We start from the raw sequence: 12,486 nt of genomic DNA, 5'->3' as shown, positions 1-12,486 counted from the left end.
ATTTTGATTCAATATTATGTTTTGAGCAATGACAGTTTGAAAGAAAAAAATCTGCTTTTTTTATTAGTCATCGTTGCAACTTTTTCAAAATTACATTTAGCCTTTAAGCTTTTTTATTTTACTTTTGTTTATGTTTTTGTTTATTTTAATAATATTTTTAGAATGTGCCGTGGGCCTTTAAAACATTAGCTATGGGCCGCATGCACAATTTGTTTTGTTTTTAACCCCTTCTTAACCCTGAGCGTACATTGAAAATACACGCAACCCTAACGTCAAATACCGGACATTTGAGGCATTTAAGAAAATCCACCCGGACAGCCCCGCAAAAGAGGACATATCCGGTGAAAAGAGGAGGTATGGTCAGTCTATCGTAGCCCGGTCGCTGCTAGCATGCCGTGTGCCTCAGTGTGCATTGTTTACACAACGTGCGGTACGCTACTTAATATGTCCATGTGGAAACTCGTTAGGTACACCTCCGAACTGAACCGAAACCCCCGTACCGAAACGGTTTAATACAAATACACGTACCGTTACACCCTTACCTACAACGCATCTTCATGTGCCATACATGCCCTAAACATGTTTCATGTTGTAAACGTGTCTACATGTCCTAAACGCCTCTTCATGTCCTAAACATGTTTTCATGTCCTAAACCAGACCTGGTTAAAATAAGTCCCGGGGGGCCACATGGCCCGATAAGCTTTTCAATGTGGCCCGCCGGACATCCCCAAATAATTTATTTAGATCTTTAAAATGGAAAGTGTAGCTGTGATTATGATGTGCAGTGATGTTTTGTAATGATTCTAAGTATTTCAATGGTTGGAATCTGCACTTTTGCATGATATACTAGTTACTATGGTCATCTAAAGAGTTACCATGGTCATCTAATGAGTTACTATGGTCATCTAATGAGTTACTATGGTCATCTAATTAATTACTTTGGTAATCTAAGTCACAGCAGCTCAGACGAAGCACCAAGCAGTGTGGGTGGGGAGCATTTCCAGAGCCTGAAATGTGGGTGTCAGGGACAGATGCGGAAAAAGATTTTTACAACAAACTTCTGAAGCTTAGTGATGTATCAGAAATATCAGATTGTAAGTGGGGGTTTTTTTTTTTACCCATTGCGTTCATATTTCGCTGTGTTTGTTGCATTTTTGTTGTGATTCGCTTCATTGTAAGATATGTCAATCAAGAGGGGGTGTGACGTTCATATGTTGTCAATATTCAGAGTTTTATCCTTCAAATTCAATTTTGTTGTTTAAGGCGATCTGTAATAACATTTTTAGCATTCAATCAGACATTATTGTAGGGTTTTGTATTAGTGTATATATATATACATATATATATATATATATATATATATATATATATATATATACCGACCCCCAGACACATTTTTTTTTTCAACATTTGGCCTCCTAGTCAAAATAATTGCCCAGGCCTGTTCTAAACGCTTCTCCATGTCCTAAACGCTTCTCCTTGTCCTAAACGCGTCTTCATGTCCTAAATGTGCGTTCATGTCCTAAACATGTTTTCATGCCCTAAAGGTGTCTTCATGCCCCAAACTTGTTTTCATATCGTAAACTTGTTTTCATTTCCTAAATGATTCTCCATGTCCTATACATGTCTTCATGTCCTAAACGCGTCTTCATGTCCTAAACATGTTTTCATGTCCTAAACATGTTTTCATGTCCTAAACATGTTTTCATGCCCTAAACGTGCGTTCGTGTCCTTAACATGTTTTCATGTCCTAAACGCATCTTCTTGTCCTAAATGTGCGTTCATGTCCTAAACATGTTTTCATGCCCTAAAGGTGTCTTCATGCCCCAAACTTGTTTTCATATCGTAAACTTGTTTTCATTTCCTAAATGATTCTCCATGTCCTATACATGTCTTCATGTCCTAAACGCGTCTTCATGTCCTAAACATGTTTTCATGTCCTAAACATGTTTTCATGTCCTAAACATGTTTTCATGCCCTAAACGTGCGTTCGTGTCCTTAACATGTTTTCATGCACTAAATGTGTCTTCATGGCCTAAACGTGTTTTCATAACCTAAACTTGTTTTCATGTCCTAAACGCTTCTATACGTGTCTTCATGTCCTAAATGTGCGTTCATGTCCTAAACATGTTTTCATGCTCTAAACGTGTCTTCATGTCCTAAACATGTTTTCATGTCCTAAACGTGCGTTCCTGTCCTAAACGTGTTTTCATATCCTAAACTTGTTTTTATGTCCTAGACGCTTCTCCATGTCCTAAACGCGTCTTCATGTCCTAAACATGTTTTCATGCCCTAAAGTGTCTTCTTGTCCTAAACGTGTGTTCATCTCCTAAACATGTTTTTATGCCCTAAACGTATCTTCGTGTCCTAAACGTGCGTTCATATCCTAAACATGTTTTCATGCCCTAAACGTGTCTTCATGCCCTAAACGTGTCTTCATGTCCTAATCGTGCGTTCATGTCCTAAACATGTTTTCATGCCCTAAACATGTTTTCATATCTTAAACTTGTTTTCATGTCCTAAATGATTCTCCATGTCCTAAACGCGTCTTCATGTCCTAAACGCGTCTTCATGTCCTAAACATGTTTTCATGTCCTAAACGTGTTTTCATATCCTAAACTTGTTTTCATGTCCTAAACGCTTCTCCATGTCCTATATGTGTCTTCACGTCCTAAATGTGCGTTCATGTCCCAAACATGTTTTCATGCCCTAAACGTGTCTTCATGTCCTAAACGTGCGTTCATGTCCTAAACGTGTTTTCTAATCCTAAACTTGTTTTCATGTCCTAAACGCTTCTCCATGTCCTAAACGCGTGTTCATGTCCTAAACATGTTCTCATGCCCTAAACGTGTCTTCATGTCCTAAACGTGCGTTCATGTCCTAAATATGTTTTAATGCCCTTAACATGTCTTCTTGCCCTAAACCTGCGTTCATGTCCTAAACACCTCTTCATGCCCTAAACGTGTTTTCATGTCCTAAACGCCTCTCTATGTCCAAAACACGTCTTCATGTCCTAAACGCGTGTTCATGTACTAAATGTGTCTATGTCCTAAACGCCTCTCCATATCCTAAATGCTTCTCCGTGTCCTAAACGCCTCCTCATGTCCTAAATGTGTTTTCATGCCCTAAATGTGTCTTCATGTCCTAAACATGTTTTCATGCCCTAAACGCCTCTTCATGCCCTAAACGCATCTTAATGTCCTAAACATGTTCCATCCATCCATCCGTTTTCTACCGCTTGTCCCTTTTTGGGGTCGCTGGGGGTGCTGGAGCGTATCTCAGCGCCATTCGGGCGTCATCGCAGGGCGTCCTAAACGTGTTTTCATGTCCTAAATGCCTCTTCATGTCCTAAACGTGTTTTCATGCCCTAAACGCGTCTTCATGCCCTAAACGCCTCTTCGTGTCCCTAAACATGTCCTTGTGTCAGCAGACGTGTCGGGCGGTGCTGTCGGCAGTCACGGAGGTTCTCAGGGGGACCGAGGAGGCCTGGGTTCTGTCCTGCGGGACCTTGTCAAGTCCGGAGACGAGAACCTGCGCGAGATGAACAAGAAGCTGCAGAACATGTTGGAGGAGCAGCTGACCAAGAACATGCACCTGCAGAAGGTACGGAACACACGCTCCATGTCCCGCAGTGTTGACCTTGCTCTCGTCCTCCTTCTCTTTGTCCCCGGATGATGATGTCATCACATGTGGACACTTGTTTGTACTTAGCGGCATGCTAAGCTAGCGCTAGCCGTTGTGAAAGAGCAGGCGTCCCTGCTGGACGACAATGACTCTGCGTGGCCAAAAAGGAGAATAAATGTCCCTGTCTCTCCTGCAGGACCTGGAGGTTTTGTCCCAGGAATTAGTCCGTCTCAGTAAAGAACCCGGTCCTGATGGGAGTTCCTCTTGCTCGGGATGAGACTACTTCCCGACGCATCCTTCCATATCATTCACCTCGGCTGAAAGACTGGGCTCAGACTAACACCTGGGACCAACTTCTTGTGAGACTTTCTTCGTGATGCCCGACTACTCTCTGGATTGTTGTTGTCAACCATCCCAGGCTGTGTTTAAGTGCTGGAATTATGCCCATCTATCCAAAGCATGCAGGGAATGGAAACATTCTTAAAGGATGAATGTACTGTAAGTAAATCATACATTCTTTTCTTTATCTCCACTTGGGCCTGGCTACAACCTGTGACCAACGCAAATCTCCATCGAACGCTCAAGTTTTCATTGAGCACATTTAGATCCACGAGGTCCTATGTCCTGGAACGCTGCAATGTTAAACGTGCTGAGATTAACCCTCCGTAAACCCCCCAAACCAGGAAGCCTTTCTGAGGCCATATCCACCCATGCCTTCATACTGTCGTGATGGGCTATGTCTACGTCCTGGGCATAGCTCACGGTTAACATGCTTACTGTAGGACGTGACTATTTGTTGGAGCGTTTGACTCGGTCTTGTATTTCTAATCCAAATGAATGTGAGTGAAATATATTTAAACACTATCTTATTTTTTTTTTATGTCCGTGACTTTCTGCTGGACTGAAGAGAGAATTGAAATGTCCTGCATTCTTTGTCAGATTATTTATAATAGTAGACACTATTTAACAGCGTGTGGCCCCCGACTATGTCCTGGATCGACGTGTCTTTTCTGGCTCCTCGGGCTTGGACTATGTGCTGGCAGTCTGCTTATTTTTCTGGTGTTAGAAGTGGGATCTGTCTTTGTCCTGCGGCCGGAAACAGACATGACGGATATATCAGCTAATCAATGAAAAAAATTGCTATAAATAATTTATAAACCAAACTATGAAGTAAGGAGATGCTTTTGATTGTGAAGCCAAATAAACATCCTGAAATGTTATTTCATTGATTGATTGAAACTTTTATTAGTAGATTGCACAATACAGTACATATTCCATACAATTGACCACTGAATAGTAACTTCCGAATAAGTTTTTCAACTTGTTCAAAGGCCTACTGAAATGAGATTTTCTTATTTAAACGGGGATAGCAGGTCCATTCTATGTGTCATACTTGATCATTTCGCGATATTGCCATATTTTTGCTGAAAGGATTTAGTAGAGAACATCCACGATAAAGTTCGCAACTTTTGGTGCTAACAGAAAAGCCTTGCCTCTACCGGAAGTCGCAGACGATGACGTCACATGTTGATGGCTCCTCACATTGTTTATAATGGGAGCCTCTGTCACGCCAAATTTCTTCCCCCTACAAAAACCTTCCCCCCGGAAGACATTTGTCGTTAATGCTTGAAGGACCCCAATGAGGGTGGAAGGACCTTAAAGCACAGCTGCCTGTTTTAAAAGCATTATAATTGGCTTGATTGTCATTGGTGAAAAATATCGGTGAGGAAAAAATATTAGCATTCCAGCATGCTAACCTTTCAACCTATTTTTGCTTCGCTAATTTTGCAGCTGTAACCCTTAAGAGTCATATAACTTGGTATTGTTCCGCTCTCATTGGGGTCCTTCAGGCATTGGAAGGACTTCCGGGGGGAAGGTTTTTGTAAGGGGAAGAAATTTGGCGTGACACCTCCAACAAAAAGAGCTATTCGGACCGAGAAAACGACAATTTCCCCATTAATTTGAGGAAGGATGAAAGATTTGTGTTTGAGGATATTGATAGCGACGGACTACAAAAAAAAACAAGTTAAAAAAAACGCGATTGCATTGGGACGGATTCAGATGTTTTTAGACACATTTACTAGGATAATTCTGGGAAATCCCTTATCCTTCTATTGTGTTGCTCTTGTTTTAGTGAGTTTAACAGTACCTGATAGTCGGAGGGGTGTGTCCACTGGTGTCTTGACGCCAATGTCTCAGCGAAGTCGACGGCAGCTTTATGGAAGGCGCAAGTTCAGCTAAGAAGCGACTTTTTACCACAATATTCTCACCGAAACCTGCTGGTTGACATTCGGCCAGGATCCATGTTCGCTTGACCGCTGGGATCCATAGTAAAGTTTCACCTCTGGAAATTTTAAACAAGGAATCACCATGTGTTTGTGTGGCTAAAGGCTAAAGCTTCCCAACTCCATCTTTCTACTTTGACTTTTCCAATATTAATTGAACAAATTGCAAAAGATTCAGCAACACAGATGTCCAAAATACTGTTTAATTATGCCGTTAAAGCAGACGACTTTTAGCTGTGTGTGTGTGCAGCGCTCATATTTCCTAACAGTCCGTGACGTCACGCGTACACGTCATCATCACGCGTACACGTCATCATCACGCGACGTTTTCAAGACGAAACTCCCGGGAAATTTAAAATTGCAATTTGGTAAACTAAAAAGGCCGAATTGGCATATGTTGCAATGTTAATATTTCATCATTGATATATAAACTATCAGACTGCGTGGTCGGTAGTAGTGGGTTTCAGTAGGTCTTTAAGTCGGGGTCCACAATAATCAATTCATGGTAATTGTGACTTTGTGTTAGTGCTTTCTCGATGAAAAGCCTCACATGTCACTGGCTACTTCCTGGTGGACGCTCGGAAACAAACCCTTTGCAAACTTTATGAGCGGGAGGAAAAAGTTACCCAGGAAGTGGGACTATGACCCCTCCCCCTTTGCCATTTTCAAAGTAAAAGTCTGGTAGCGGTCACAAAGTTTTAAAGCGTCCGCGGGGAGACGACACCAATTAGCCGTCGTGACTTCCTGTTCCGCTGAGAGCGGGAGATTGCGGGGGTGAGCGAATCAACTTGGCCTGTCTGCGGGTTAATCGAGGAGGGGCGCGGGGGGGGCTGTGCGCGCTCTTAATTAAAGCAAAGCTCGCCGGGACGCTTTGCTCGGACTAAATACCCATGATGTCATTAACCTTTACAACTTTGGAACTAACTTCTTTTTGTCGACTTTCAACTGTTTTTTTTGTCTTCCACTGCGACGCCATCGACCGACCGCTATTTGAAGAGCGCCTCTGCTGGTGGCCGCCAAGTACTGCGCTTTATTTTGACACCCACACAATTGTTAATCTAATCCAGTAAATAAATAAATGCTGACATGGGATTGTTCAAAACAATACAAAACCCAAAAGCAGTGAAGTTTGTACATTGTGTAAATGGTAAATAAAAATGGAATACAATGTTTTGCAAATCCTTTTCAACTTATATTCAATTGAATAGACTGCAAAGACAATATATTTAATGTTCAAATAATCATTAACTTATAATTTAATGGCAGCAACACATTGCAAACAAGTTGTCACAGGGGCATTTTTACCACTGTGTTACATGGCCTTTCCTTTTAACAACACTCTAAACGTATTGGAACTGAGGAGACCATTTTTTGAAGTGGAATTATTTCTCATTCTTGCTTGATGTACAGCTTAAGTTGTTCAACAGTCCGGGGTCTCCGTTGTGGTATTTTAGGCTTCATATTGCGCCACACATTTTTAATGGGAGACAGGTCTGGACTACAGGCAGGCCAGTCGAGTACCCGCACTCTTTTACAATTAGCCACGCTTTTGTGACACGTGGCTTGGCAATGTCTTGCTGAAATAAGCAGGGGCGTCCATGATAACGTTGCTTGGATGGCAACATATGTTGTTCCAAAACCTGTATGTACCTTTCAGCATTAATGGTGCCTTCACAGATGTGTAAGTTACCTATGTCTTTGGCATTATTATACCCCCATACCATCCCAGATGCTGCCTTTTGAACTTTGCCTCTAGAACAGTCCAGATGGTACATTTCCTCTATCTTCCGGAGTTTCCAAAAACGATTTGAACTGTGGGCTTATCAGAACACTTTTCCACTTTGCATCAGTCCATCTTAGATGAGCTCGGGCCCAGCGAAGCGTTTCTGGGTGTTGTTGATAAATGGCTTTCGCTTTGCATATTTGACTTTTAACTTGCACTTACAGATGTAGCGACCAACTGTAGTTACTGACAGTGGTTTTCTGAAGTGTTCCTTTGCCCATGTGGTGATATCCTTTACACACCAATGTCACTTTCGAAGGTCCGTAATATCAATGCTTATGTGCCGTGATTTCTCCAGATTCTCTGAAACTTTTGATGATATAACGGAGCGTAGATGGTGAAATCCCTAAATTCCTTGCAATAGCTGGTTGAGAAATGTTGTTCTTAAACTGTTGGACAATTTGCTCACACATTTGTTGACAAAGTGGTGATCCTCGCCACATCCTTGTTTGTGAATGACTGAGCATTTCATGGAAGCTGCTTTTATACCCAATCATGGCACCCACCTGTTCCCAATTAGCCTGTTCACCTGTGGGATGTTCCAAATAAGTATTTGGTGAGCATTCCTCAACTTTCTCAGTCTTTTTTGCCACTTGTACAGCTTTTTTAAAACATGTTGCAGGCATCAAATTCCAAATGAGCTAATATTTGCACAAAAAAAAACGTTTACTAGTTGAAACATTAAATATCTTGTCTTTGCAGTCTATTCAATTGAATATAAGTTGAAAAGGATTTGCAAATCATTGAATTCTGTTTTTATTTACCATTTACACAACGTGCTAACTTCAATGCTTTTAGGGTTTGTACAATAATAAAACTCTTACATGAAGTGGCGATGACATCAAAGACATGGGGTTGCCACGGCGATCCCAACCGCGGAGGGCAGGAAGTCGGCTTACAAAGTTTAAAAAATTCACGAGCTTTTTCCTGCGGCACTTGGCTAAATATAGACGTGATTGTGTGTGTGTGTGTGTGTGTGTGTGTGTGTGTGTGTGTGTGTGTGTGTGTGTGTGTGTGTGTGTGTGTGTGTGTGTGTGTGTGCGTGCGTGCGTGCGTGCGTGCGTGCGTGCGTGCGTGCGTGCGTGCGTGCGTGCGTGCGTGCGTGCGTGCGTGCGTGCGTGCGTGCGTGCGTGCGTGCGTGCGTGCGTGTCAACCGACGTGGCCCCCGCCCTTCAATGAATGAATGTGGATAATGGCGCTCACATTTACACGCTGACAGCGAACACATCATTACTGGTTTCATCTTCCACAGCTAAAAAAGTATGTTGGCGAGGAACGCGAAAGAAGACCCCGAGGCCTCACCATGATGTCATCACGCACACGCAGGCACACACTGAGGTGTATTGATCGGCCTGTAATGAGAGCCTTTACGTTTGTTTTTAGCCTGAGTGTTCCACTGCGGAAACACGCCACACATAGGACGCTGTAATTGAAGAAGTGCAGCTGTGTTCACATGACTTTTAGCCACGCCTCTCACTGATGAAAAACATTTTTTTTTTAATTAATTTTTTTTTTTTTTAAGCTTTCACGCTCATCTGGAGCCTTAGAGGAAGTGCTCTTTGCTACTTCCTGTGCGATCCGAAAGCGAACCGCGCGTCCACGGATTTAATAAGGAATTCCCAATGAACTTAAAACATCCGCTAGTCTTGTTTTTTGTGAACAATGTGAGCACATCAAGCTGATGAAGATTGAATAGCATACAGCACAGCAATTACTTTTATGAGCCAATCCAGACAACCTTCCCGAGTCATGGGTAAAAAAAAGTGTATCCAACCGTCACAAAACGTGAACACACATGGTCACACACACCACAACCTGCTTACTGAAGTTTGTGGATATTATGAAAAAAATGACCAAACATCATAAGCAATTCAAAATCACACCCTTTTAAATCCATTACAGTGCATGACGGGAAAAATGTTGAACTTTCACATACTCTTAATATCCAATTAGATTAAATATATATCCATTATATTAATATAAAATGTACACAAACACACCCATATACTGTGTGTGTGTGTGTGTGTGTGTGTATATATATGTGTGTGTGTGTGTGTGTATATATATTTAAATATATATATGTGTACATGTGTGTGTATATATACATGTATATATACATATGTGTATGTATATGTACAGTATGTATATATATATATACATATGTACATATATGTGTGTGTGTATATATATATATATATATATATATATATATGTAGGTGTGGGAAAAATCACAAGACTACTTCATCTCTACAGGACTGTTTCATGAGGGGTTCATGAGGGGTTCCCTCAATCATCAGGAGATGATTGAGGGAACCCCTCATGAAACAGTCCTGTAGAGATGAAGTAGTCTTGTGATTTTTCCCACACCTACATATTGCGCTCTACCACGGTATCGAGCACTATTCTCTGGATAATCCAATCAAGACATATATATAGTGTATATATATATAAATGTATATATATATATATATATATATCTATATATATATTTATATATATGTATGTATGTATATATGTACAAACCCTGTTTCCATATGAGTTGGGAAATTGTGTTAGAGGTAAATATAAACGGAATACAATGATTTGCAAATCATTTTCAACCCATATTCAGTTGAATATGCTACAAAGACAACATATTTGATGTTTAAACTGATAAATATTTTTTTTTCTGCAAATAGTTATTAACTTGGAATTTGATGCCAGCAACATGTGACAAAGAAGTTAGGAAACGTGCCAATAAATACTGATAAAGTTGAGGAATGCTCATCAAACACTTATTTGGAACATCCCACAGGTGTGCAGGCTAATTGGGAACAGGTGGGTGCCATGATTGATTGATAAAAGCGGCTTCCGTGAAATACTAACTAATTCACAAACAAGGATGGAGCGAGGGTCACCAATTTGTAAGCAAATTGTCGAACAGTTTTAGAACAACATTTCTCAAGAAGCTATTGCAAGGAATTTAGGGATTTTACCATCTACGGTCCGTAAAATAATCAAAAGGTTCAGAGAATCTGGAGAAATCACTGCACGTAAGCTATGATGTTACGGACCTTTGAGCCCTCAGGCGGTACTGCATCAAAAACCGACATCAGTGTGTAAAGGATATCACCACACGGGCTCAGGAACACTTCATAAAACCACTGTCAGTAATTACAGTTGGTCGCTACATCTGTAAGTGCAAGTTAAAACTCTACTATGCAAAGCGAAAGCCATTTATCAACAACACCCAGGAACGCGCTTGCTTTGCTGGGCCCAAGCTCATCTGAGATGGACTGATGCAAAGTGGGAAAGTGTTCTGTGGTCTGACGAGTCCACATTTCAAATTATATTTGGAAACTGTGTACGTGGTTTCCTCCAGAAAAAAGAGGAAAATAACCATCCAGATTGTTATAAGCGCAAAGTTGAAAGCCAGCATCTGTGATGGTATGGGGTTGTATTAGTGCCCAAGGCATGGGTAACTTACACATTTGTGAAGGCACCATTAATGCTGAATGGTCCATACAGGTTTTGGAGCAACATATGTTGTCATCCAAGCAATGTTATCATGGACGCCCCTGCTTATTTCAGCGAAAAAATGCCAAGCCACGTGTTACAACAGCGTGGCTTCGTAGTAAAAGAGTGCGGGCACCTCCCTGGTCCGCCTGCAGTCGAGACATGTCTCCCATCGAAAATGTGTGGCGCACTATGAAGCGTGAAATAGGACAACAATACCCTGGACTGTTGAACAACTTAAGCTGTACATCAAGCAATAATGGTAAAGAATTCCACTTTCAAAGCTTCAACAATTAGTTTCCTCAGTTCCAAAACGTTTATTGAGTGTTGTTAAAATAAAAGGTGATGTAACACAGTGGTGAACATGCCCTTTCCCAACTACTTTGGCACGTGTTGCAGCAATGAAATTCTAAGTTAATTATTATTTGCAAAAAAAAAAAAGTGTATGAGTTTGAACATCAATATCTTGTCTTTGTAGTGCATTCAACTGAATATGGGTTGAAAAGGATTTGCAAATCATTGTATTCCATTTATATTTACATCTAACACAATTTCCCAACTCATATGGAAACGGGGTTTGTACATTTATATATGTATATATATATATATATATATATATGTGTGTGTGTATGTATATCTATCTATATATATATGTATATATATATATATATATGTATGTGTATATATATACATATACGTTTGTATGTATATATATATGTATATGTTTATATATATATATATGTATGTATGTGTGTGTATATATAATATATATATGTATTGTATATATATATATATATATATAAATAACATTTCCATATGTGTATATATGTAAATATATATGTATACTGTATATGTGTGTGTATGTATGTGTATCCAGCCATCCATCCATCTTCTTCCACTTATCCGAGGTCGGGTCACGGGGGCAGCAGCCTAAGCAGAGAAGCCCAGACTTCCCTCTCTCCAACCACTTCGTCCAGCTCCTCCCGGGGGATCCCGAGGCGTTCCCAGTCCAGCCGGAGAGATAGTCTTCCCAATGTGTCCTGGGTCTTCCCCGTGGCCTCCTACCGGTCGGACACGTGCCTGAAACATCTCCATCTGGCTCCTCTCGATGTGGAGGAGTAAATTATATATGTATGTATATTTTTCTATATGTATATGAAATGTATCTGTATACATTTACATATTTATATAGTACATACATATATACATACACATATATGCATGTGTTTACATATTATGTTAATGTGTGTACGTTGTCTATCTCTGTTAGCCCTGCAATGAGGTGGAGACTTGTCCAGG

The 12,486-nt window shown here is 40.7% G+C and overlaps 1 protein-coding gene across 4 annotated transcripts in view; it reads left to right on the top strand.

The window, feature by feature from the left end:
* gripap1 (GRIP1 associated protein 1) overlaps nucleotides 1-4,844 on the top strand; it is a 61,065-nt gene extending 56,221 nt beyond the window's left edge. For all 4 annotated transcript variants that reach the window (XM_061889270.1, XM_061889271.1, XM_061889269.1 and 1 more), the window contains 2 exons: nucleotides 3,431-3,603; nucleotides 3,821-4,844. In XM_061889270.1, the coding sequence (XP_061745254.1) occupies nucleotides 3,431-3,603; nucleotides 3,821-3,901 (254 nt within the window). In that variant the 3' untranslated portion in view covers nucleotides 3,902-4,844. The remainder of the gene's footprint in view (nucleotides 1-3,430; nucleotides 3,604-3,820) is intronic.
* Nucleotides 4,845-12,486: the final 7,642 nt, after the last annotated feature.

Source organism: Nerophis ophidion, linkage group LG27, assembly GCF_033978795.1.
Source record: "Nerophis ophidion isolate RoL-2023_Sa linkage group LG27, RoL_Noph_v1.0, whole genome shotgun sequence".
Taxonomy (NCBI): Eukaryota; Metazoa; Chordata; class Actinopteri; order Syngnathiformes; family Syngnathidae; genus Nerophis; species Nerophis ophidion.
This window is presented reverse-complemented; position numbering and strand designations above follow the sequence as displayed.